Consider the following 25,096-nt stretch of genomic DNA (forward strand, 5'->3'; position numbering starts at 1 on the left):
ACGCATCGCCGACGATGTCGTGACGTAGCCTATTAAAAGGCTGACGCACAACGATTCGAATCATAACTGCGGTAGAAATGGAAGTGACAACATCGCGGTCACACCTTGGCGATCTTGCCAGCGTATGCCGACTGAAGAAAAATGTGTCTAAAACGTTGGGGCACGTCAAATACGGTATGAGTAAGTTTGGTATACATGAGTAGAACGCTAAAGTACGCTATCTTACGTCGTAGTAAGTAGAGTACGTCAAGAAATTTTAAACATGTTCAAAATTTTTGGACGTACTCGGCGTATGACACACGTTCCGCATGTGATGGGGATAAGTTTTACACACGATATGTGGATGCTTACACACGTCCACAAACGCTACTTATAAGCTACTCATAAGTCGAAACATGTCGCGGTAATGTCTTTTTTACGCGAAACTTATTTCTAACTTATGTTTGACGTGCTTTGAACCAATTCTTTACATAGTCCCAACACACATCGATGTATGTAGACGTATTCCAATGACGTCTTCCGGTCGATTAAAAAAAAAAAATGAATGTGTTTATAGCTTACAACTGCCATGTAAAGACGTGTTCCCAGCGGTTTTGGGAATTGGTATATAAAAATGCTGCTCATAAAAGGGGAACCCAACAGTGTTTTCGAGTCCTTTTTGAGTCGATGTCCATGTCAGCAGTAACAGTATCAGTATCAGTATCAGTATTAATATTAGTAGTAGTTTGTTCATGTTGGCAGTAGTAGGTGAGTTTGAGGGGGAGGGTGTGGGTTATGATGGATCGTCCTTGCGTCCGCGTGTCCACGGGTAGGAGACATCTTTTCACCATTGTTTGAAGTTCTTCGCGGCTAATTTTTTATGGGGCTTTTTCAACAATGAGCTATAGCTTGTTTTTACGATTTAGGTCTATTCATAATGGGTTGGACAAATGCACAATGAACTAATAATGTGCATAGAGCGCTTTGATTACTTATATGATACGATATACCAACGAATAATTATCGTGTAGCCGGCGTTCACAAACTATGCCCAACGATAGCCTAACTTATCCATATCGTGTGGCAGTTTATCTTTGCCAGTGACGTAGGGTTTGCTATCCATAGGCTGCCACTCAACGATTTAAATGGCTGCATCTCCACTATTGAAAGTAGACGCTTGCGCTCAACAATTGGATTTTTTTTACACTCAACGACTGTTAAACGGTACCACTCAGCTATTTTCATTGTTTACAATGAACGATTTAAATTGCTGTCACTCGCCTTTGTTTTTTGACCCTGGGGTTTGGAAATTTGAAGCGTTTCTTCTGAACGTGTTAAAACGCTCAAACTCGACTATTTTAAATAGACACTGCCGATGGACAATTGGAATCATAGCCAAGCTAGACATCGAAGTGTGAACATCCTCGTCATGCCGTAGAAAAGTTTGAAGAATGCTGCAAATAAGTGTCCTGGCCATGGCCGTGGACGCTGACGCAAGGACGATCCATTATACCGACGTCTTTCAGCCTATGAGTAACTTAAAAGTAACGTCTGTCGATGTGTGGCAACGATCGCGTAACGTGCCAACAACACGTTAATCATAGGTTAGAAATAAGTTTCGGATACGCTAAACATTACCTCGGCGTGTCTCAACTTATGATTAACTTACAAGTAGCATGTGTTCACGTCTGTCAACGATCGCAGACCGTGCATACAACTTGCGGCCAGCGTAGCGGAACGTGTGAGTCATACGCCGGCATACGTCGTGAAATTTCAAGCATGAAAAAATTTGAGGACAACCAAAAAGTACAACGTTTAAAGCCAACGTACAACGACGTATGGCAGTGTTTTTCAGCGTGCTCTCAATGTTATCAAAACTTACCCATAACGTATTCAATGTGTGCCAGTGTTTTAGAAAAAAAATTCAAAAATCGGCATACGTTGGCTAAAACGTCAAGGTGTGACCGGGCCTTTAGCCTGACCTTTTTCTTCACTTTTCTTGAATCCTCTTCCCTTCCCAAATACCTCTGCATGCACAGTATGTAGACGGAGGTGGTAGGGATTGGAGGGTCATGGGAGTGTGGGTGGGTCAGGGGTAAGTGGTGGGAGAAATTTATTTTTGACAAACACTTAATCCTTGTCCCTGTAGCCTGGTGTTGGCTTAGTGGTTAGGATGGCTGGCTAAGGATCCTAGGGTCCTGAGTTTGAGCCCCGTTAGCTGCTGAATCAACACCAGGTAGGGTTGACTCAGTCCATCATCCTTCCGAGGTCGGCAAAATGAGTAGCAGTGTACTGGTTTAGGGGCACAGCATCAGCGGCACAGCTGAAATGACAGCTATCCTGGCAGCCTCCATGAGTCTTCGTCACTCCAAAGAAAAACGAACACTTGAACATTGTGTTTTATATCTTGAAGTAGCAAGAATACACAAGAACGGAATCCCTGTTCCAACATTTATCATTCCCTTTAGGTATTTAGTCTTTTGAGCATCCTCGTAATATGCAGATGGTTTTGCATTCATGTGTTTGGGCAAAGTTGACTCTCTTTATTTAATATGTACAAACGTCCATAAAGATCCAGTTTTGGGTTCTTGTCAGATGATCTCACTATGCTGAGTGTAGACCTTTATGGAAGGTCTCTGATTCTGACATTCTGTGACGGAGCATTGGTGCTGCAAAAGCAGTTTCTTAGCAAGGGTTATACTGGGTAGTTTGCAATTTCTTTCCCAGCAGTAGTTAGAGCAGGAATTTGTACCTTGTTCACTCAAGGTGCCAGCGATAGCTTGCCTACTCTTTGCAAAGAACACCGTGGGATCTTTAACGTCCACCAACGAATGCCAGCAGACTGGACGCCCAGTTTAATGTTCATCAGTGAATCGGTATCGGAGGTATTTGAACAAAATTGGACGATGTGGCACTTTAACACAAATTTTTGTTTGGTGAACTAATGCAAGAGATACTCGTGACAATGAATAGTCTCTGAGATGCATTTCGATGAAATAGCAAGAATAAGACCATTCATCTTTGCAAGTCTAATATTCCTGTTTGATCTGTGCTGAAGATGTGATGATGCGCAGCTGAAAATGATTACTCTCGTCTCGAGGGAAGGTACCGTCCCTGTTCGTACGAGCTTGTCTTGACATGAGCAGTGGGCAATTCCGCAAAGCTTAGTTGTCCCAACAAATTCCTATGATAAGATGTAGCAGCCCGTCATCGTTTTGAGTTCAGAGTCAAACTAACAGTTTCCCATGGAAAACAGTTGAGCTTTCGAAGGAGGTTGACCGGGAGATTCCATTGTCCCATTCCTTTGCTGTGATTCCCGATAAATTAATACCACTGGGATGGACTTTGAACAGGCTTAATTACAAAGATGTACGGCAGTGCTCGAGGTTAACGATCAAGTCTTTTCTTGTCGATCAAGTCTTTTCTTGTCGGCAATTTCCAAAACAGTCTTGGCGCATCATTGGTCCTTCACACACAGACAAGTTCGTGCTAAAATGCTTGAAGCTTCAAGTTCATATTCCATGTTGGAATAACATTTGTCAGCCTGTGATTTGTTCTTCTTTGGCGAAAAATGGTGAATGGGCAATCGCTAAGATAGTTTCGCAAGCTCTCAAGGTTTTGCTGCAAACGAGCTGTGCGGTATTCCGACAGAAGGTGTTTCCAGTAATTCCAGGAAGACTACTTTTGGTTAAAAAAAAATTTTCCCTTAAAAGGTGCCTACTTTGAAATGAGTCACTGTCAGTTGTTGCTCAGGTAAACAAAATGTCTAAAGTTAAACACAGGTCATGTAATAGAAGTGGAGGATGATTAAACCGGACAATTAATTATCAAAAAAATTGAGAGAACTTGCTTCGCATGCTCTGATTTTTTTTTTTTAAACAAAAGTAACCATGACACACCTTTACCCAACAAGTGCAGACGTTCTCAGTACAATCTGTGCTGGCAGCCATGATGATGTCGGCAAAATATTTTCAGGAGTAATAGAAGATGGCTGTTGGTAGTTCGATTAGATTAAGGATTATCAGGCCCAGGCACACTTACGACAATAACATCCGACAACCATTGACACTTTGTGCATATGACATCAGCGGCGGCATGCTACGGTTCAACTACCAACTGAACTGGGGGGGAGGTCAGGTAAGGGGTGTCATTTGAATAACACAGCCTTTAAACTTGTGTGATATCACCGCCTGTAGTTTAACAGTACTTTGGTTCTGAACTTGGCCCGATCATGCATGCACAGAGAGGAGTGAGGTAATATTTCTACTCTGTCTGTCTGACAGTGAAGCAAAATCGGAAATCATTCCAAACAGGAAACTTACTGTTTTTAGCGACATCATAAAGAGGACACAAACAACAGGCACAAATAACTCGTGTAACTTGTTAAATAAGGTGGTGTAAAAGACATGGCATCATCGGCGGTAAACTTCCAGAATTTTTTTTTCTACAATCTTCAAAGTCTGTATTTTATTTCAATTGAATTATATTCTTGACCACTGTCGAAAAATAATCTCCTCATTGGCACTTTCAAAAATCTTTAGTTTAGCAGTACTTGGACAAAATATTACGTCATTTTACATCATCTCGACCAATCAAATGTTCTGCTCGTAGATCACGCCCATGTCCTTTTTTTCTCAAGAATGCGTGGGGTAATGTGTTCTATTGGATTCGTTATCTATGCTAGATATCCCTTATTGTCAGGTTGTGTGTGTGTGTGTGTGTGTGTGTGTGTGTGTGTGTGTGTGTGTGTGTGTGTGTGTGTGTGTGTGTGTGTGTGTGTGTGTGTGTCTGTGTCTGCAACGCGAGGCTCCACAGCACGAACCAGCGAACCGATTTCGATGAAACTTTGCCAACAGGTGCCATATGGAGTGGGATTGTGCGCGTTTGAATTTCGTTGCCTAGCAACCACCCGTTGCTGTGCAGCGGCCGAAAAACCGCGTACAGTGTTTTCAATACTTGTCCTTCAGTTTTGAATGTAGAGAAACGAGACTTCAGAATTAAACATCTCGAGATATTTAGAAAATTTTCCTCGAGCCGATTTTTGATTGAGGTTTTATTTTTCAAATGGTAGTCCTTCAAAAATCGGGTGTCTATTTACCGTCATTTTTTATGAGGGGCTTAGGAAGTGGGCGTGGCTTATGGAAAGTGGGCGTGGTTGATGAAAAGTGGGAGTGGTGTAGGAAGTGGGCGTGGCTTATGGAAAGTGGGCGTGGTTTATGAAAAATATTGTGTGGCTCAGGAGGTGTGGTCAAACAAGAGCATTGAGAGAAGTTTATCAGGTTTTCCGTGTGTGTGTGTGTGTGTGTGTGTGTGTGTGTGTGTGTGTGTGTGTGTGTGTGTGTGTGTCTGCAACGCGAGGCTCCACAGCACAAGCCAGCAAACCGATTATTTTTCAAATGGTAGTCCTTCAAAAATAGGGTGTCTATTTACCGTCATTTTTTATGAGGAGTGCCAGTTGGCAAAATACGCAATAGGAAAAATCTTGCCAGGCAGAGGAACAATTGTATGTGAACCAATACGTCTTGGCAATGAATCTTCGTCGGTGGATCGGTCAGAATGAAAAGCATCGTATCCAGCACTTCGATCCTAGCGAATCCCTCGTCGCCTACCGGCTTGTGTACTGCTGAGTTCTAAAAGACAAATGTAAATTTGAGATTGAGAAAATAATTGTACACTAGACTTGAAATGAAGTTGATGAGCATATTCTAACACAACAAGGCAATACAACTTGCACTTTGACCAGGTGTATGTGGACTAAAATAAATGGGAGCAACATCTCACCTTTACGAGGTACACTGTTAGTTGAGTACACAACGTGTGACTCGTGCCAGCGATGATGTAACTCACACATTAAACGTTTAACTTTGATTGTAAACATTTATTGCACTACCACACCAAACTGTTTGAAAGGATGTCAGACTGTTGAAAGAACCACACATGTGGGTCACGTATATCACAAGTGATGCGTTATCTCCTCATATTCATTGTGTGTTGCACTTGCAGTGTCGCTGGCATCGCACAGAAAGAAAACGAGTTGTTGAAGGTCGCCTGACGTTTATATTGTCGCAAATTAATACGTAGATGTCACTTTGTCACTTCACGAGAGTCCATCTCTGTTTTATCGTAATACGAGTTCTCTGACCAGGGACTGCAATGGAGGAGTAGACCATTAGGCTAATCACAACCTGCGCAATGGTTGTTGATGCTTGATCGTTTTTTTAATGTTGAGTGTCAAGCAAGGAGGAAGTATGTACCATTGATGAATTATTTGGTAAGACTCAGTCTTGCCTGCTGGGCAACTGTGTTGGTGATGCCTTTGGTTTTAAAAAGGTAAATTTAGTATTTGGTCATATATATATATATATATATATATATATATATATATATATATATATATATATATATATATGTATATGTATATATATGTATATATATATATATATATATATATATATATATATATATAGTTACGGCTGTGGAAATTCGCAGAACACCATAAAGGTCCTTAGTTCAGTTAGATCGATAAGTCTGTGTTCAGTTAGATTTCCCCACCATTGTTTAATGGGAATTATTCACGTCACAGGGCTGTGATTCTTTGAGATAGTGTTTTTCTTTTTTCTATCGTTATTTTGAACCAACCACATCTCCAGGGATGCATTACAACCATCTCTCCGCATTCATTCCATAAACGCGAGCAAAAGGAAACCAAAGGAACTTCGATGGCGCACGGATTTTTCCCGCCGAATATTCCCGCCTGTTTTCTCCGCACTTGGTGTGGGGGGAGGGCGAGGCAGATCGTTCGCCATTGGTCGGTTTGTGGAATGAGGCGCTGGGAATGGAGGAACGCCCCTTTTTGGGAAGCTTCTCGCAGGAACTGGAAGAGGGCGGAGCAGAAAACGGGGAGGAGCAAGGGGTTGGACCCCAGGGGAAAGAGCGAGGCAGATCGTTTGCCATTGGTCGGTTCGTGGAATGAGGCGCTGGGAACGGAGGAACGCCCCTTTTCGGGAAGCTTCTCGCAGGAACTGGAAGGGAGGCGGAGCAGAAAATGGGGAGGAGCAAGGGGTTGGACCCCAGGGGATATAAGGGCGTGCAGGACGCCAGGTCTGGCAGCTCTCGTGGTTTTCTTCGTGGTGGCTGCTCGTCGAACTCGCAGCTCGCGTGGTTTTTCTTCTTCGTGGTGGCAGCGGAGCTCGTGTGTTCTCATCGACTGGCAGCTTGGAGCTCGTGTGTTCTCGTCGACTGGCAGCTCGGAGCTCGTGTGGTTTTCTTCGTGCGTGGTTTTCTTCGTGGTGGCTGCTCGTCGAGCTCCCAGCTGGTGTGGTTTGCTTCGTGCGTGGTTTTCTTCGTGGTGGCTGATCGTCGAGCTCGCAGCTCGTGTGTTTTTGTCGTCGAGCCTTTTCTGGTTGGGTGATTGCTGCTGCTTCGTGGTGGTTTGAGCTTCGGGTGCCTTCCCTCTGAGTGCCAAGTCGTGAGGGTTGTGTGCGGTGGTCCAGGGTTGCGGCGCGCATGAGAGGAGAGTGCCGGAGAGAGCTCGCCGACCGTCGCACCACGAGGGTGCAGGTTAGCAGCGTCGGTCTCGTGGGGCCCATTCGGTCAGCCAAGTCCCACGCCATAAAGGCCTACTGGCCCAGTCTGACCCCCCTGTCTATGGGGGTGGTCTTTTCCTTTTCTTTTTATTTCGAATGAATGTTGGTGGTGCCGTGTCCATAAGTAAAACCTGTTAAGTGCCTGTGAAATAACAATAATAATATTCGGTCGTCGTGCTTTCCCTTGCTTGTGTCTTTGTCCCCGTCCCGTGATTGCTTTTGTTTCTTTGAATATGTGTATGATTGTATTTCATTGTCTTGCCTGCATACGTGTTGTGTGTAAATGGTAAATAAATGTGCTTTGTTGAAATGTACCCCGTTCATTGCATCTTCTCCCTATTGAAAATGCCATCTTGCATCGCGGAATAAATAGCCGGGTTTTAAACACCCGTTCAATAGAATCAGATCCAGCGAGGTCGGGCGATAATACCCGCTCGGTTATTACTGCAGAACGGAATGGATCGCTTAAGCGGTTCGTGTCCAGGCCGACCTGCATCGAGGTACGGTCACCAGGTCGGCTGCCAGCGCAGGTACTTAGGTATATCGAATTCGGCGAGTGACCCTATCTTGCGCGGGTAGACAATTGGCTCGGCCGTGGTGGAGATTGCAAACCCACCCATGACTGGTTTCCGGCGTTAGCTCCGGAAAGTCACAACTGAATTGTCCGTCCGGTGGGCGATCAGTGCTACTATCACTGCTACTATCAGTGGAAAGCGGCAGTTCGCATGCTGGCGGGCGCGAATTCGTAACAATATATATTCTTGGTGTTGGCTTAATGGTGAGGGGGGCTGGCTTGGGATCTTAGGGTCCTGAGTTTGAGCCCCGTTGGCTGCTGAATTAACACCAGGTGGGGTTTACTCAGCCTGTCATCCTTCCGAGGTTGGCGAAATTATTACCAGTGTACTGGTATCCGGGCACGACATCAGTGGCATCGCCGTGCCCCAACAAAATGATAGCTACCTGGCAGCCAAGCTGCCATGAAAAAGAAGAAGAAGAATAAGAAGATGGCAAATACACATGGCAAATATTTAAGATGGCAAATACACACACGACATGGCCAAAAGTATGTGGACACCTGCTCGTCCAACATCTCATTCCAAAATCATGGCCATTAATACGGAGTTGGTCCCTCCTTTGCTGCTATATCAGCCTCCACTCTTCTGGGAAGGTTTTCCACTAGATGTTGGAACATTGCTGTGCGGGGATTTGCTTCCATTCAGCCACAAGAGCATTTGTGAGGTCGGGCACTGATGTTGGACGATTAGGTCTGGCTCGCAGTCGGCGTTCCAATTCATCCCAAAGGTTTTCGATGGGGTTGAGGTCAGGGCTCTGTGCAGGCCAGTCAAGTTCTTCCACACCGATCTTGACAAACCATTTCTGCAAGGGCCTCACTTTGTGCATGGGGGCATTGTCATCCTGAAACAGGAAAGGGCCTTCCCCAAACTGTTTCCACAAAGTTGGAAGCACAGAATCGTCTAGAATGTCACTGTATGCTGTCGCGTTAAGATTTCCCTTCACTGGAACTAAGGGGCCGAGCCCGAAACGTGAAAAACAGCCCCAGACCATTATTCCTCCTCCACCAAACTTTACAGTTGGTGCTATGCATTCGAGCAGGTAGTGTTCTCCTGACATCCGCCAAACCCAGATTCGTCCCTCGGACTGCCAGATAGTGAAGCGTGATTCATCACTCAAGAGAACGCATTTCCACAGCTCCAGAATCTAATGGCGGTGAGCTTTACACCACTCCAGCGACACTTGGCCTTGCACATGGTGATCTGAGGCTTGTGTGCGGTTACTCGGCCATGGAAACACATTTCATGAAGTTCTCCACAAACAGTGCTTGTGCTGATGTTGCTTTCAGAGTCAGTTTGGAACTTGGTAGTGAGTGTTGCAATCGACGACAGATAATTTTTCCTTGCTCCGCACTTCAGCACTCGGCGGTCCCGTTCTGTGAGCTTGTGTGGCCTACCACTTCGCGGCTGAGCTGTTGTTGCTGCGAGACGTTTCCACTTCATAATAACAGCACTTGCAGTTGACCGGGGCAGCTCCAGCAGGGCAGAAATTTGACGAACTGACTTGTTGGAAAGGTGGCATCCTATGACAGTGCCACGTTGAAAGTCAATGAGCTCTTCAGTACGGCCCATTTAACTGCCAATGTTTGTATATGGAGATTACATGGCTGTGTGCTTGATTTTATACACCTGTCAGCAATGGGTGTGGCTGAAATTGCCGAATCCACCAATTATAAGCGGTGTCCGCATACTTTTGCCATGTCGTGTATATCAGAAAGTTGAAAGGCAATAAGTATATTACCTCTGAGACGTGCAGAAAGTGATCTCGCGTGTTTTTTTTTTCCCCCACACCTTGGATATCTAGGCCTAAACTTGATTTGTGCACCCAGAATGCTTGCATCACACCTTGCTCAGTTTGATGTCGTGGAAACCAAGGCCTCCAAGGTCATTGGAATGTCCCACGATGAAGCCGAGTTTATGGGCATATCACTTTCCAATTTCAGACAGGTCAGAGGTCTCTCTGTCCTCCGACCATCTCCTTTCTGGTCTTGTACCCTTTGTTCTTTCCATGCTTTGTCCCCCCCCTCCTCCACACCAAGGTATCTGCATTGTGCATGTGGTCCACCATCAACCTCCTTCTGAAGAAACTCCCAAAATCTAGGATCACTGCTCATCTCCACTCACTCCATCCTCTTTTTTTTCCCACCTGTGGAATCAACTTCCAACATTCTCTTCAATCTCTTTCTTCCCTCCAGGTCCTCAAGACAGCTGTTCTCCATCACCTCAGTGAAACACCTTGATCTTTTCTACCTTCTTTAACCCCACCCTTCCTCCAAATTTCCATTTTTTTTTCCTTCCTGAGAGTTTGCTTCTGTATCCATCCTGTCCAGTCCTCCCTTACCCCTCATTCTTACCTGCATCCCTTTTGTTTGTCCGTCCCCATCTATTTTGTCCCTTAACCCTGCTGCTGTTGGTGTTTCCCCGTCTCCTCCTGCTTTTACTTTTGCTCTGTTGTGTCCTTATCTGTTCTGTGTTCTTCCTGTTCCATGAGCTTTGACTTTGTATCCAAAAATATCATAACAACGACCTCTATTTAAATATAAAAATAAATTTGAGATCACCGGAAAATGGGCAATTTCTAAACTTGTGATGTAAAAGTTTATTTTGATGTAAAATGTGTACAAAACCATTTTGAGATCCCATAAGAAAAGGGTTGTAACGTTTTACGGTCATGATGAGTAATTGAGGTTTAACTCAAGGCAGATGGTGTTCGGCTAACTTACGGGAATTGGTCCGAAAGCATTCGACGAGGCTCGAGGTGCACGGTCGGTTGTTTGTTACGAGAAAATACTTGCGAACGAATATTTGGCAATGAAAAGTTGCATCTATTGCGAAAACATCAGGCTGGTCGGACGATGTAACCAACTGAGCGGAATACCAGGGGGATTGGTGCGACAACCTTGGGTTAGCGCTGCCAGTAGTTCGGCTACCAGTTGGACATGACGATATGTATTTGGTGCTGACGACGCAAATCTGGAGAATATGATAAACACGTACAGGACAAAAGCCATCGTATGATAAGCATGTCCCATGGTCTGGGGTCAGGAAAACGGACCAAGATGTGGCAGATATGATGTCGTTAAATGTAGGATTTAAGAACAAAATAATTTTTCTAAATAACTGGGGCGAGATGAAATATTTTGAAAGTAAGTTTTCATGTTGAAACTGTGCTGGAGATGAATATTTCTTGATAATATAACAAGCAGCTGTATTTGGCAGCAACGTTGCGAAGCCGATTAACATTTGGGACGTATTAAAATGTCATTTTTACTTTTTTGCAAGTCGAAGAAAGTAATTTGAACGCTTTTCCTTGAGGCATGTAGTTTTATTGTTTGCTTATTTGTTTGTTTATTTATTTATTTTCCTTTGCAAGGTCGAGGCTTGTTGAAGAGCAAGGTGACACTGGATGAAAAGGTAACATGCAGAGAGTGAGGCAACAGTTGCACTACAATGAGGAAAGGAATGAATAAACATTGGATGAGGCTCGAGGTGGAGAAAGAGAAAGAGAAGGAGAGTAAATGAAACGTAACCTTGCAAGTAAGAGGGTTGGGTTGGGTAGAGTAAGGATGTGGGATGAGATGAGATGGTGGTGCACCGCCTGCTTGAAGCCCTGGGTGGAAGTGTGGGATTAAATTGTCTCGTGAAGGTGGTTCCACAAACGGGAGAAAAGAGGAACAAAGGGACAGTAAGCCTGCATTTCAGGAGTTTAACCAGGAAGGGTTTACACTAAGAACACGTGTGTCGCGGAGGAGCTCGGGGAGTGTCGGTGGGTTGAGAGACATAGATGAGTGGGAGTTAGACCAGAGGAGAGATGGTAAAAAACAGATGAGTCACTGACCTATCTGCGATGTGAGAGTTCCAGAGTTTCAGGCCTTGTGCTTTGGCCCTCATCTCAGGACATTCCAATGTGTTGTTTGACTCGATGTGTTTGTTTGTTGTTTCCTGTTGTCCTTTTTCTTGCAATCTGTGTCCACGCTCCGAGTCTCAAACAGTTGATCCTCATGAGTCTTATTCAGGAAGGTCTTGGGTTGAAGGGATTTAACAATCCTTAAACTGCAATTTCCTTTTTTGGAAGACTCAGCTTTGTTTGTTGTGACATTTGCCGAAATGTTTGGAGTTCTTGATGTTGGGAGAGTTCTTGTTTTAAAATCTGAGAACATTTTATTATTTCTATCCAAACAAGATTTTATTATCCTCTTGTGGCATTTCAGCGGCACTCTTCACTGATTTGGTTTGAATAAAAAGGCAGGCCCTTGACTTTGTTTTGAAAATGACTAAATGTGGAGAGAGAATGTGCAAGACAGTATGTGCTGAAGCTTGGAGATGATTTGGGGTGAGGGGTGGGGAGAGGTTGGAGTGGAGGGAAACAACAGCTCTTGTTTTTCTAATGTGGTAATCATTTCATTTCATTAATCGATAACTCGGTGCGGTTATGTTTTGAAAGTTGAAGTGAGTTATTTACTCAAAGATACAGACCACGTGTGGAATACATCGTTTGTAACAACTTTATGCTCTCCAATCCTCTTCCCCACACCATCCCCCACCACCACACCCCTCTCTCTCTCTCTCTCTCTCTCTCTCTCTCTCTCTCTCTCTCTCCCGCAACAGCTCTCTCTCCCCACCACCACCATATCTCTCTCCCACAACCACCACCACACCTGTCTCTCTCACTGCCACCATACCTGTCTCTCTCCCACAACCACCACCACACCTGTCTCTCCCACTGCCACCATACATGTCTATCCCCACCACCACCACCACACTTGTCTCTCCCACTGCCACCATACCTGTCTCTCCCCACCACCACCACCACCACACCTCTCTCTCCTACTGCCACCATACCTGTTTCTCTCGCACTGCCACCATACCTGTCTCTCTCCCACAACCACCACCACACCTGTCTCTCTCCCACAACCACCACCACACCTGTCTCCCCCCCACAACCACCACTGCACCTGTCCCCCCCCACAACCACCACTGTACCTGTCTCCCCCCACCACCACCACCACACCTCTCTCTCCTACTGCCACCATACCTGTCTCTCCCCACCACCACCACCACCACACCTCTCTCTCCTACTGCCACTATACCTGTTTCTCTCGCACTGCCACCATACCTGTCTCTCTCCCACAACCACCACCACACCTGTCTCTCTCCCACAACCACCACCACACCTGTCTCTCTCCCACAACCACCACCACACCTGTCTCCCCCCCACAACCACCACTGCACCTGTCCCCCCCCCACAACCACCACTGTACCTGTCTCCCCCCCACCACCACCACCACACCTCTCTCTCCTACTGCCACCATACCTGTTTCTCTCGCACTGCCACCATACCTGTCTCTCTCCCACAACCACCACCACACCTGTCTCTCTCCCACAACCACCACCACCACCACACTTGTCTCTCCCACTGCCACCATACCTGTCTCTCCCCACCACCACCACCACCACCACACCTCTCTCTCCTACTGCCACCATACCTGTTTCTCTCGCACTGCCACCACACCTGTCTCTCTCCCACAACCACCACCACACCTATCTCTCTCCCACAACCACCACCACACCTGTCTCTCTCCCACACCTACCACTACACCTGTCTCTTCCCCACAACCACCACCGCACCTGTCTCTCCCCACAACCACCACCGCACCTGTCTCTCCCCACAACCACCACCGCACCTGTCTTTCCCCACAACCACCACCGCACCTGTCTCTCCCCACAACGACCACCGCACCTGTCTCCCCCCACAACCACCACCGCACCTGTCTCTCCCCACAACCACCACCACACCTGTCTCCCCCACAACCACCACTGTACCTGTCTCCCCCACAACCACCACTGTACCTGTCTCCCCCCACAACCACCACTGCACCTGTCTCCCCCCACAACCACCACTGCACCTGTCTCCCCCCCACAACCACCACTGCACCTGTCTCCCCCCACAACCACCACTGCACCTGTCTCCCCCACAACCACCACCACACCTGTCTCTCTACCACAATTACCACCACACCTGTCTCTCCCCCACAACCACCACCGCACCTCTCTCCCCCACAACCACCACCGCACCTGTCTCTCCCCCACCTTTTCCTCCCACTTCCTCCCTATTCCTCCCTCTTTCTCCCCACCCTCACCCTTCGACCAACACCAAATTCCAAAGTTCATCAGTGGCTTTCCAACCTTTGCTTACTGACTGGAACCTTGAAGTACAATCTCAGCACAATATCTCACAAGCATTCTTTTACTGGCTTGCTCTGATTAATGTTATGGAGGGAATGAGATTGCTATTGGCAGCGGACAAAGCAACTCCTGTAATAAGGTCTGACAGCAGAGCACAGATGTTGCACTTTCACCATTTAGCCGTTTTGTCTGGGTTTCTAGTCCTGAGCATATTATAAACTTAGACTGGTGCATCAGGGGCAGGGTGTTTCACAAGTGTGCCACCTGTCGGATGGGGTGTTCATCTGAGTACCCCTTTGCCAGCATTAATTCCTGGCAGACGCTAAACTTCCGATTGTCTAGCTTGACGAAGAGTAGATGTGAGTTATCTCTGGCACTCGATCCAAATTGTGAATTCATGCCCCGACTTTCTCAACAAGTCCGTCCCCCAATTTGGGTCTCTCGTTCCCACGCCACTCAACAGGGGCACTGTCACACAATGCCCAACTGTTTTACCAAAGACATGATGGGATGAATTTTCGCATGCAATCACACAAGAGAGCCAGGTTCATATATCTTCCAAAGGATGGTGCACTCGATGATGCAACTTCCTGCCTGCAAAGTATCAGTGTGGTGGTTTGTTGCTGGACCTCAGGGTTCTCCGCCTGTGAATCCAATGTGGCAGAGCCGACATTGTTTGAGAAAATGGTATCCTGATTGATAACCCGTTCCCAGTATTGAATCTTGTTCATCGGGTGTAACCTCGCAATGTAAATCTACCATGTTCCAAAAGGTCCTGTACATATGTATGCTATAATGGGGAAAGGGGAATGGAATAAAATGAGAAACCTAACAGGGTGGTTTGGCAAGGGAGAGAGAGTGGTTTGAAATCCAAATAATTCTCAACCCCGAGGGGGCCCAACTCAAACGAGCATTAAAATTTTCAAATGATGGTGAGAAGGGGAAGGAAATGAGAATGAGGGGTTAGAAAGTAGATTTATGGGTATCTATAATGTACATTGCATATGATGTACAAGCCTGCAGCTAAAGGTGGGGAGGAAGCTATTACTTTACGGTATGTGTTTGCAAAACCCTTGCATTTCGTTCACATCCTTAAAATGATGTGTGCTGGTGTGGGACATCCTGTCCCCATAAACACTATTATGGTTTGGTTTCCGGTTTCAGAACATTATCATTCCTTTTATTATTCATTTAGTTATAATTGCTAACATTGTTTTGTCGATGTTTCCATAAAAAACTTATTGGTAAATATCTGGGGTAAATAAGATAAGAAGAGGCAGAAGAGGATTCCTTATTGATGTTTGTGTATGTGTATGTGTATATGTATATGTATATATATATATATATATATATATATATATATATATATATATATATATATATATATATATATATATATATATACACACATACATACTTGGGAGCCTCAGTGGTGTGCATTTCTGTCGACGCTATCGCTGTTGAATCCTCAACAAACGTTGAAACCCGTACGGCGGCTGAGGGGGTGTGTATCATTGGAATTATCATGCAGGTGCTACTTGTGAATTTCTGCAGCAGTAGAGGAACCCAGGTAGGGTTTGAAGCAACAAAGGGCTTACCTTTTTTCTTTTTTTTTGTAAAGGGTGTAGGCAGCAATGCCAACCCTCCCGATTTCATCGGGAGGCTTCCGAAAATTCACCCAAACTCCCGCCCTTACGATCACTATCCTTATCCTCCCGAAATTTTGATATTTTTGCACTGTTCACTAATCAGAATGTACTAGTATGAGAATTGAATGAAAACCATCGTCTGCTACGTATAGCATGTGGTAACTCCATAACGTTCGCTGCTACCAAATTGTACGTAAAAAATTGCAAATTCAAATGAGGAGCAGCGAAACATTGGGTCTGGATCTCGCTTATGCGATCATGCACTGAGATTTAGTGCATGCGGTATGTGTGCAATACAGTGCATGCGGTATGTATGCACAGTGTATATGCATGCGATACGCTCACTGCATGCAGCTGGGCCCCGTACCAGCCCAGCGGTCGCGACCACCGTGCGGTGTTTAACAGCCGCTAGAGTTCTACGAGTCGCGCTGCAGCTGTGGAACATCGACTTCGAAGTTACCGATGCTTCAAGCCCTCGATGTTGATTACGAAATGGCAGAAAAGAAGCTTACGAAGACCAAGAAATGGTCTCAGAAGTACAAGACCGAATACAGTCTCCAATGCCCGTGTATTCGAAAGTCTGAAAGAGGAATTCATCATGCGTATTGTACAGTATGCAGCGTTGATATTTCAGTTGAGCACGGAGGTCGCGATGATATTCGGAAGCACGTTGGAAGCAAACGGCACACAGACATTGCAAAGGAGAGATCTTCGAGCACGAGTACCGGTACACTTCTGAATTATTTCACCAAACAAGGGACAAGCGAGGAAGAGGATGTTACCTGAGCGGAACTTCTCTTTAGTGGATTTATTGTGGAACATAACTTGCCCATATCAGTCTCAGATCATGCTGGACCTCTATTTCAAAAGATGTTTCCAGATTCAAAAGTTGCTTCAAAGTATGGATGTGCAAGAACAAAAACTTGCAAGATGTGCAAGATGTGCAAGAAAAAAAAAAAAAAAAAAAAAAAACAAGAACAAAAAGCAAGAAAAAAAAAGAAAAAAAAAAAAGAAAAAAAAAAGAACAAGAACAAAGAAGAAAAAAAGAACACTGGTCAACAATTTTTTACTTTCTGAATGTTGTCTAGATTTCTACAAGTGAATTAGGGTATTCTGGCACTGCTGAATCAGGAAATGGCATCCGTTTCTCTCCATCAAGTCAGGTTTTTTGTGCTAAGTTGATTTGAAAAAATCAGATCTTGTGACAAAATCAATTACATTTTTGTGGCATTATCAGCTGATTTTTGTCAACACATATCATCCTAAACGTGTTTTTAAGAAAAAAAAATGTTTTGCCAACAACATTTATTGATTACATGATAGAAACATCGATTACTGTCATCTGAATGGTGGGCATTGATAAAGGTAAGTACAAGTAAATTGCATGTTGCGTCACCACTGTTCAAACTTCAGGGCTTGAACTTCCGTTTCTTCGAACTCCTGGAATGTTCAGCGGCAGGGAGGTCTCTCTTCAGATTCCAACAGTAGTCAGCCATCATGACTGCGTCCCAGCGACCCTGATACATGGTCTCCATCTCCTTCATGTCCTGATGGAATCTCTCCCCCTGCTCGTCACTCATTGAACCCAGGTTCTCAGGAAACCGGTTCATATGTGAAAATAGGTAGTGCATCTTGATGCTCATGTTGCAGCCCAGGTTTCTGAAAGCAGTCAGCATGTTGTTGACAAGTTCTGCGTAGTTTCTGGCCTTATTGTTGCCAAGAAAGTTCTTCACTACCAAAACAAATGTCTTCCACACTTCCAGTTCCCCTTCGTTCATTGAGTTTTTGAACTCTGGATCTCTGATGAGCTGACGGATCTGAGAACCATCAAAGATGCCAGCTTTCAACTTCTCCATGGTCAATCCTGGAAAAGCCTGGCACAAGTAAGTGAAGCAGTCACCATCTTTGTCCAGAGCCTTGGTGAACTGCTTGATTAAGCCGAGCTTGATGTGCAGCGGTGGGAAGAGTATTCTGTCTCTGTCCACCAGAGGGTCGTTGATGACGTTCCTTTCTTTGCATGGCACCAATTCCTCCCGCACAGGCCAGTCCTTCTTCGTGTAATGCTGAGCACGGTCCCTACTATCCCACATGCACAGAAAACATGGGTACTTGGTGAAGCCAGACTGTTGTCCCAACAAAAAGTTCACCATCTTCAGGTCAACACAAATAAACCACTTATGCTGATCATAACCAATTTTCTCCAGCACGTACCTCACCGCTTCATACTTCTCCTTCAGTGTAGTCGAGTGAGCGATGGGTACAGAGGCAAACTGGTTGCCGTCGTGTAGCAGAACACATTTCAGTGATCGCTTGCTGCTGTCAATGAACAGTCTCCAATCTTTGGGTTCGTACTGTGGCACTCCAAGCTTGAGCAGAAGCGCATGTCATAAATTGGCGCATGTAGGTATTGTACATTCTTCAGAGTTCGTTATTTCAAGAAATACAACTTTTTTGTATCACATTATTACAAAATCTGCCCCATTAACTTTAGTTTTGATCCACGAACTTTATGCTTTGCCTCACCAATTTTTGGAAGATTTTGAGGTTTTATGACTTCAAACTGATCCCTTTTCGACATAATCACCTAGAACTATCGTACCTGAATACTTCTTGTCATTAAAATAATTATTTCCAATTAAAACAATTATTTGACATGATATTTTACCCCCACCAACTTCTTCTAAAATGCTCCACACATGCGTACATGTGAACAAAAATGTAAAAAACGACATGTGGCCATATCTCAAAAACTTGACCTGATTGAACAAAACTAATGTGAGTTTTGGATTCAGCGCATCAGATTCGTCCTAAATCAGCTTAAAAATGCAGACAACAAATTTGTTGTTGACCAGTGTAATTGGTGAGTTGTCAAATGTTACTGCTTCATCTATTGCCGATATTGCTAGACTAGCTCCATTTAGCCTAGCTACAGACGGTAGCAATGACAGTGGTGAGGCCCAGCTATATCCTGTCCTGATTTCGTACTATGACAACAGTGTTGGGATTGTGAAGCAAGGTTTGCTAAGTTTGCCTGCGTGCAAACAAGATTCCACTGGAGAAAACATTTTCAAACTGCTTGATCATGAGTTCAGTGACAGGAAAATTCCGTGGGGAAATTGTGTTTCCTTTTGTGCTGATAATGCCTCTGTCATGGTGGGCAAGCACAAAGGAGTCGCTGCTTATATCCACAAACAAAATCCAGAGTGCTACATCATGGGATGCCCTTGCCATATGATGCACAATACGGCCAAGAAGGCGGCTCAGGCCTTACCCATTGAATTAGATGACTTTCTCATCGATATTTACGACTACTTGGACAAAAGTAGTAAACGCGTCAAAGGAGTGAAAGCACTGCAAGAACTCTGTGATGCCCCGACACACAAGATTCTGAAGCATGTTGCAACAAGGTGGCTGTCCCTTGGTCAGTGCCTAGACAGGCTGATTGAACAGTGGGAGCCACTTCGCCTCTTCTTCAAAGAAGAAGTACGAAGAAAAATGCAACCAACTGTAGCCAAGACTCTAACAACGAGCAAGAAGAACGGCACTGTATCTACTGCCAGTACTGGCACTGCAGGATCAAGCACTAGTGGAGCAGCATTCACCACTACCACTGCAGTATCTGCTGCGAAGAAGACAGCAGGGACAGCACCAAAACCAATGCTGAGAGCAGGTAGCATCACCGGCCCTTCATCACGTTCATCTACAAAGCAGATTCCTTCAGAGTCGAGAAAGACTGTGATAGTCCCATCTACAGGCAAAGAAGGACCCAAGTTAAGTTCTGCTTTTGCCAAATCACTTGATAGAAGCTCAGCAAAACCTTCGAATCAGAGGTCTTCTTCCTTGGCTGCACCTACCTCAAGCTCTCTCCTCAAACGTAAAATTGGATCTGGTACTACGAGTCTGACCTCTTCTGCTGGCAGTAAACGCAAGTGTGATCGCCCTGCGGCTAAGTGTACTACGAGTTCTACAACTAAAAGCGCATCTTCCTCAAACACTGTGCAGGAATCTAGAGAAAAACGTGTCAACAGGATGTTCTTGTCTCCACAAACAAAACTCTATTGTTTCTTCCTTCGATATGCTAACAAGCTTTTTGAGAAGGGGAATCTTCTGCTCCAAAGAGACGAACCCTGTATTCATCTCCTGCACGGAGAATTGAATGGTCTTCTGAAAGATATCTTCGTACAGTTTTTGAAACCATCGGTGTCATCGGTTCCTCTGGTAAATGTACCCTTCTCTGACAGAAATCATCAGAAGAATGATGAGGACCTCATGATTGGGAACGATGCCAAACTGTATATGAGGGAACAAAGGAGTCTCAAGAAATCCACCTTCACTCTGAGTGAGTCAGACATCCAAGGTTTCTTCAGTGCAGTTCGCTCATATTATGTGAAAGCCTGCAATTATATCTTCAAAACCTGGCTGCTAGATGATGAATTAGCCAAGCATGCTCAGGTGCTGGATGTTAAGCTACACCAAGAAGTGGGGTTTGACTGTGTGGAGTTTTTCATCAAGAAATTCCCCTGTCTGTTCAGTGGCGGTGATAGTGACAGAGACAGTCTTGAGAGTGAATTCGCTCACTACCAGGCAGACGCCTCCATAGCTACAATTGCTACTGAGACAGTGAGAGTGGATGAGCAGTGGCATCGGATTTCACAGCTCACAGATCCCTGCACTGGTGCCAAGAAGTATCCTAATTTGAGCAAAGTGATGAAGGGAATCTTGGTCATTCCTCATTCGAACGCATCATGTGAGCGGGCACTCAGTCTTGTACGGAAGAATCATACTGAATTTCGTCCCAATTTGAGTGTCAAAACCCTGGAAGCTCTCTTAATTGAAAAACTAGCTCATAGCACCCCTTGCTACCAGAGAGAATACAGCAAAGACATAATCAGAAGGGCTAAAAGAGCCACACAGCTGTCACTCAGCAAAGCTGCCATGGAAAAAGCAAGCAGCAGTAGTACCAGCCAGTAAGGTAAGAAAAATATTGCTTCTTTTGTGCTTTTTGTTAATCTTTGATTGTCCCCTAACTTACTAATATTAACATACATGTAACATTAAAAAGTGCACAATTTTCCCCTTTTTTGTTCAAAAAGTGGGAATTCTTAACATGTTAAATGCTCCAAAATAGGGCTCAGAGGGCACGAGAGAGCGTCTAGAACCCCAGAGCTTCCAGGGCCCTAAGGCGGGCCCTGGACCCCGCCGCAAGGGTCGAGCACTCCGCGCTCGAGATGTGCGCTTTGCGCACATTATTTGGTGTCGGTTGAAAATCCTCCCTAATTCTGATTTCCAAAAGTTGGCATCTCTGGTGTAGGTTTTTTGGGGTCATTTTAAGCAGCTTTCTTTGGCTGGAAGAGCTTGGGGGTTGATATATAATAGTTGAAACACCTGTTCCCTTTGGGAGTATTGGCAAGCCATACCCCCTCACTCATGGAGGTGGGGGTGGGGGGGGGCGTTCTTTGTGCCTAACCCTGGGTACTACCAACACGTATATAAAACTTGGTGGAGATCAGCAGCCCTGTTTTTTATGATTTACAGATGTACATCGAAACATACATACACACATACAGAGTTGGCTTATTTAATACTAGCAAATACAACCTGGTGCTCTGCTGATGGGAATATTGAGAGAGGGGAGGGATAGAGGAGGGAGAGGGAGGGGGAGATAGAGGAGGGGGATAGAGAGGGGGAGAGTGAGAGGGAGGGAGGGGGAGAGAGGAGGGAGGGAGAGAAGAGGGAGGGAGGGGGAGAGAAGAGGGGTAGGGGAGAGTGAGGAGGTGGGGGGAAGAGAGAGGGGGGAAGAGATGGGGGAGAGGGAGCGAGGAGGGGTGGGGGAGCGAGGAGGGGTGGCGGAGCAAGGAGGGAGGGGGAAGCAAGGAGGGAGGAAGAGTGAGTAGGGTTAGGGGAAAGGCAGACAGTGTGAGGTGAGATGAAGGGAAGGCAGATGTGTGGTGGAGCGTTAATTACGATTCATTCTGTCTCATCAAAATGATTCTGCAAAGAATAACAGTAAAGATGGAAATAAAATAATGTCTGAAACCCATTTTCTACCGATGATACTATAAACAGGGTATGGAGATGAACACCGCCGAGACATGTCCGGAAATAAACACCACCCAACTCCTGTATGGTGATAAATACCACCTGGACATGTCTGGAGATAGACACCGCCCAGACGTAACCACTGTCCGGAGATAATTATTAGTGAGATAGATAGATAGATAGATGCATTGTATTCGGAATGTATGGAGGAGAGAGACAAACAGACAGACAGACAGACGTAGGGGAGTTTGCAGAGAAAATATGTTATGCTTTACTAATAACACACACGATATATTAGGGCTTGGTCGATATTGGCAGTTTTTCGGGAATCGGCTGATTGGAGTCATTGTGATTACCGACTTCAGTACGTACTGTATACGGCCCAAAAAACCTTGAGTCGCTTTCACCGTTGTTTTGGGGGAATTTCAATGAACAATAAAAAAAACAACGTTGCATTATAGATATTTTAAAGAGATGTACTGCCAATCATCGTGTGACAGATGGAAAAAAATTCGACTCTATAATTTAGAAAATGCATTGATACTGCAAATGGCTCGGAAATTGGGTGTTATTAAATGTGATTTGAAACTCACAAAGAGAAACCATATAACCTTTGTAAAGCAAACCCGGTTCATATAAAATAACGAATTGCTTTAGAAACAGTCACGAGGGAAAACATGATCGCTTGTATGCTGCTGAGGTTAAAAGTTAAAACCTCGATAAAATACGGGATAAAACTTTGCCACCGCGGCACCCATAACCAAGCATACAGGCAGGCATGCACACACATCTGCGGAGAGTCCAAGTCTACCCATATGTAGCACATCTGTGTGTGCTGTATATGTACCTCTACCCTGTATTGTAGCAACTGCCAACTGTACATCCCGATCAGGACACGAACTGTACTGCAAACAACTGGAGGGAGCTTGGCAAGTGGCTTAAGCACTCAAGCAAAGCACTCCAATGAAATGGTTGATAAGGAATGGCTGGCTTGGCAAGTGATAGCAAGCTGATTGTTCATGGCACAAACCCGCAAAAAGCTAAACATCACCGATTTCTTAACATTTTCAGATTTCACTCCAGTTTCGAGTTTAGTCCACATGATCCGATCCTCCAAACTCAAATAATATTTCGATGATATACTTTAATTTGCCCGTGAGAGTCAATCGTGGAAAATTGCATCAAATAATGCAGGAAATCACTCCAAGAACCTAATTTGAAAACGAGAGCACTTATAAAAACGATGTATGCAGCGATTTGTCGGTATGTAGATGAGGCTTACGATGATATGAGTGAGGAAATTGAAAAAAAACCATTTTGAGTGCTCAATCATTAATAAACCGTTGTGGCCTATTCCAACTCAAAACATTGTTTAACAGGTCGAACAAAATGGCGAATTAAGACCCCAGTGAGGGAGAGCGAGGTGACCGAGGATGAGAGCGAGGTGGCCGAGGATTCACCGAATGCATGATATAATTAAATAAGGCCGTTAATTATCTTCAAAGGGGGGTGTTTTAATTAACCCAAACACCCAATTTTCACTCTCGCACTTCTTTGGAGTTTTCTTCACATGCATGCAAAGTTTCATTCTGATTGGTTTCATGGTTTTGGTTTTATGGAGGAGAGATGCACACTAACCCTCCTCTCCTCTCTTCCTCCTTTCCCTCCCCTCCTTCTTACTCCCCCTCCCCTTAATATTCCTGTCAGCGAAGCGATGGGTTGTATTTGCTCATACTGTATATAAAAGGAGCTCGGTCTCAGCGTGCCTGCATCCGTCTCTGCCTGCGTGTGTCCATCCCTCAACAATTGGCCTGAAGGGGATACCACTAATCAAGCAATTAGGGTACCCCTACACAATCGGCAGCACAGCATGCACGGATGCGTGCACATACATACACATACGTACATGCAGCATATAACTTGCTGCACAAACACGCATGAGGAGAGTTTGTTTCTTGACAGTTTGATCAAAAGAAAGGAGAGGAGAGGAGGAGGGGGAGGGCGAGATTTAAAAATTTATTTTCATCTTCCTCTTTGTGTTGTTGTATATTATTCGGAATTCAGCATCTAAAAAGGCTGTGATGGATATCTCATTAACACTTTCCCCCTCCTCGCTCCCTGAGTGTATAGCAAGGTCGGTAGCTATACACCACATCATTTTATTTGTTTTCCATTAACAACCGTTTATTTATTTATTTATTTATTTCAGCAATTCTGCAAAGATTGATATTCCCATCAGTGAAGTGACAGATCTTACATTCTAGTCATACGAAAATAAGGCCAACAACCGCCACATTTGGCACACAGACCAAGTTCGACTCGGGGGTTGTCCGAAGTGTATTTTCATCCACAACCTCAGCTTTTCAAGACCCCAAAGACTCATAAGACCCTTAAGACCACTGAATTCCCTGAACACAATTAAAGGCACTTTAAAACTCCGAATACCCCAAAGACCCTTTGGACCCCAAAGACGGTTAAGATCCCGAAGACTCTTGAAGACCCTTAAGATCCCAAAGACCCTCAAGATTTTGAAAACGCTAAAGAACTGCAAGACCCCAAAGACCCTTTAAGACCTCAAAGACACTTAAGACCGCAAGACTTGAAGACCCTAAAGATCCTTCTACCCACTGGTGTTCCCTTAAGACCCCTTTACCCACTGATGTTCTGGCTGTCCTGTAACCGACACAGTTTCCTCCCCCCACCCACCCCCATCCTGTTGGTTCTCCTGCTCTCGATCCACCTGCTCCATTCTCAGCCTTGCTGGCTCTCCTGCTTCTCAGTGTGTGTATATATGCGTATATATGCATATATATATATATATATATATATATATATATATATATATATATATATATATATATATATATATATATATATATATATACTGTTGCGAATTCGCGCCCGCCGGCGTGCGAGCGGCCACGTAACTCGAATCGCGGCATGTCGCCCACCGGACGGACAATTCCGTCGTGACCCTCTCGGACTAACGCCGGGAACTAGTCACGGGTGGGCCTTTCGGCCTCACCACGATCGTGCCAATCGGCCCCCGCGTGGGATAGGGTTGTTCGCCAAATTCGACCTACCT

At 45.0% G+C, this 25,096-nt stretch overlaps 4 protein-coding genes across 10 annotated transcripts in view; 3 read left to right on the forward strand and 1 right to left on the reverse strand.

Moving 5' to 3' along the window:
• LOC147009846 (uncharacterized) overlaps positions 1–25,096 on the reverse strand; it is a 169,224-nt gene that overhangs the window by 57,642 nt on the left and 86,486 nt on the right. The gene's annotated exons all lie outside the window — the stretch shown is intronic.
• The window catches only part of ADCY9 (adenylate cyclase 9), a 186,647-nt gene that overhangs the window by 37,481 nt on the left and 124,070 nt on the right, over positions 1–25,096 (forward strand). The window lies entirely within an intron of this gene.
• On the forward strand, positions 11,689–14,530 carry LOC147009849 (uncharacterized). Its single transcript, XM_085862962.1, has 2 exons — positions 11,689–13,983; positions 14,525–14,530. The coding sequence occupies exons 1-2, from the start codon at positions 12,646–12,648 to the stop codon at positions 14,528–14,530; spliced, it is 1,344 nt and encodes a 447-aa protein (XP_085719088.1). The 5' UTR covers positions 11,689–12,645.
• The window catches only part of LOC147009850 (uncharacterized), a 71,857-nt gene continuing 64,997 nt past the window's right edge, over positions 18,237–25,096 (forward strand). Inside the window, exon 1 of the mRNA XM_085861671.1 lies at positions 18,237–21,279. Within this exon, the coding sequence (XP_085717797.1) occupies positions 18,796–20,943 (2,148 nt within the window). The 5' untranslated portion in view covers positions 18,237–18,795 and the 3' untranslated portion in view covers positions 20,944–21,279. The remainder of the gene's footprint in view (positions 21,280–25,096) is intronic.

The sequence above is a fragment of the Eptatretus burgeri genome, chromosome 17 (assembly GCF_056783735.1).
Source record: "Eptatretus burgeri isolate ZD-2024b chromosome 17, Ebu_testis_v1, whole genome shotgun sequence".
Taxonomy (NCBI): domain Eukaryota; kingdom Metazoa; phylum Chordata; class Myxini; order Myxiniformes; family Myxinidae; genus Eptatretus; species Eptatretus burgeri.

Bases quoted from the DNA above. Each gene is read 5' to 3' on its own strand.
- LOC147009849 (XM_085862962.1), top strand. From the start codon at position 12,646: ATGCTCTCCAATCCTCTTCCCCACACCATCCCCCACCACCACACCCCT.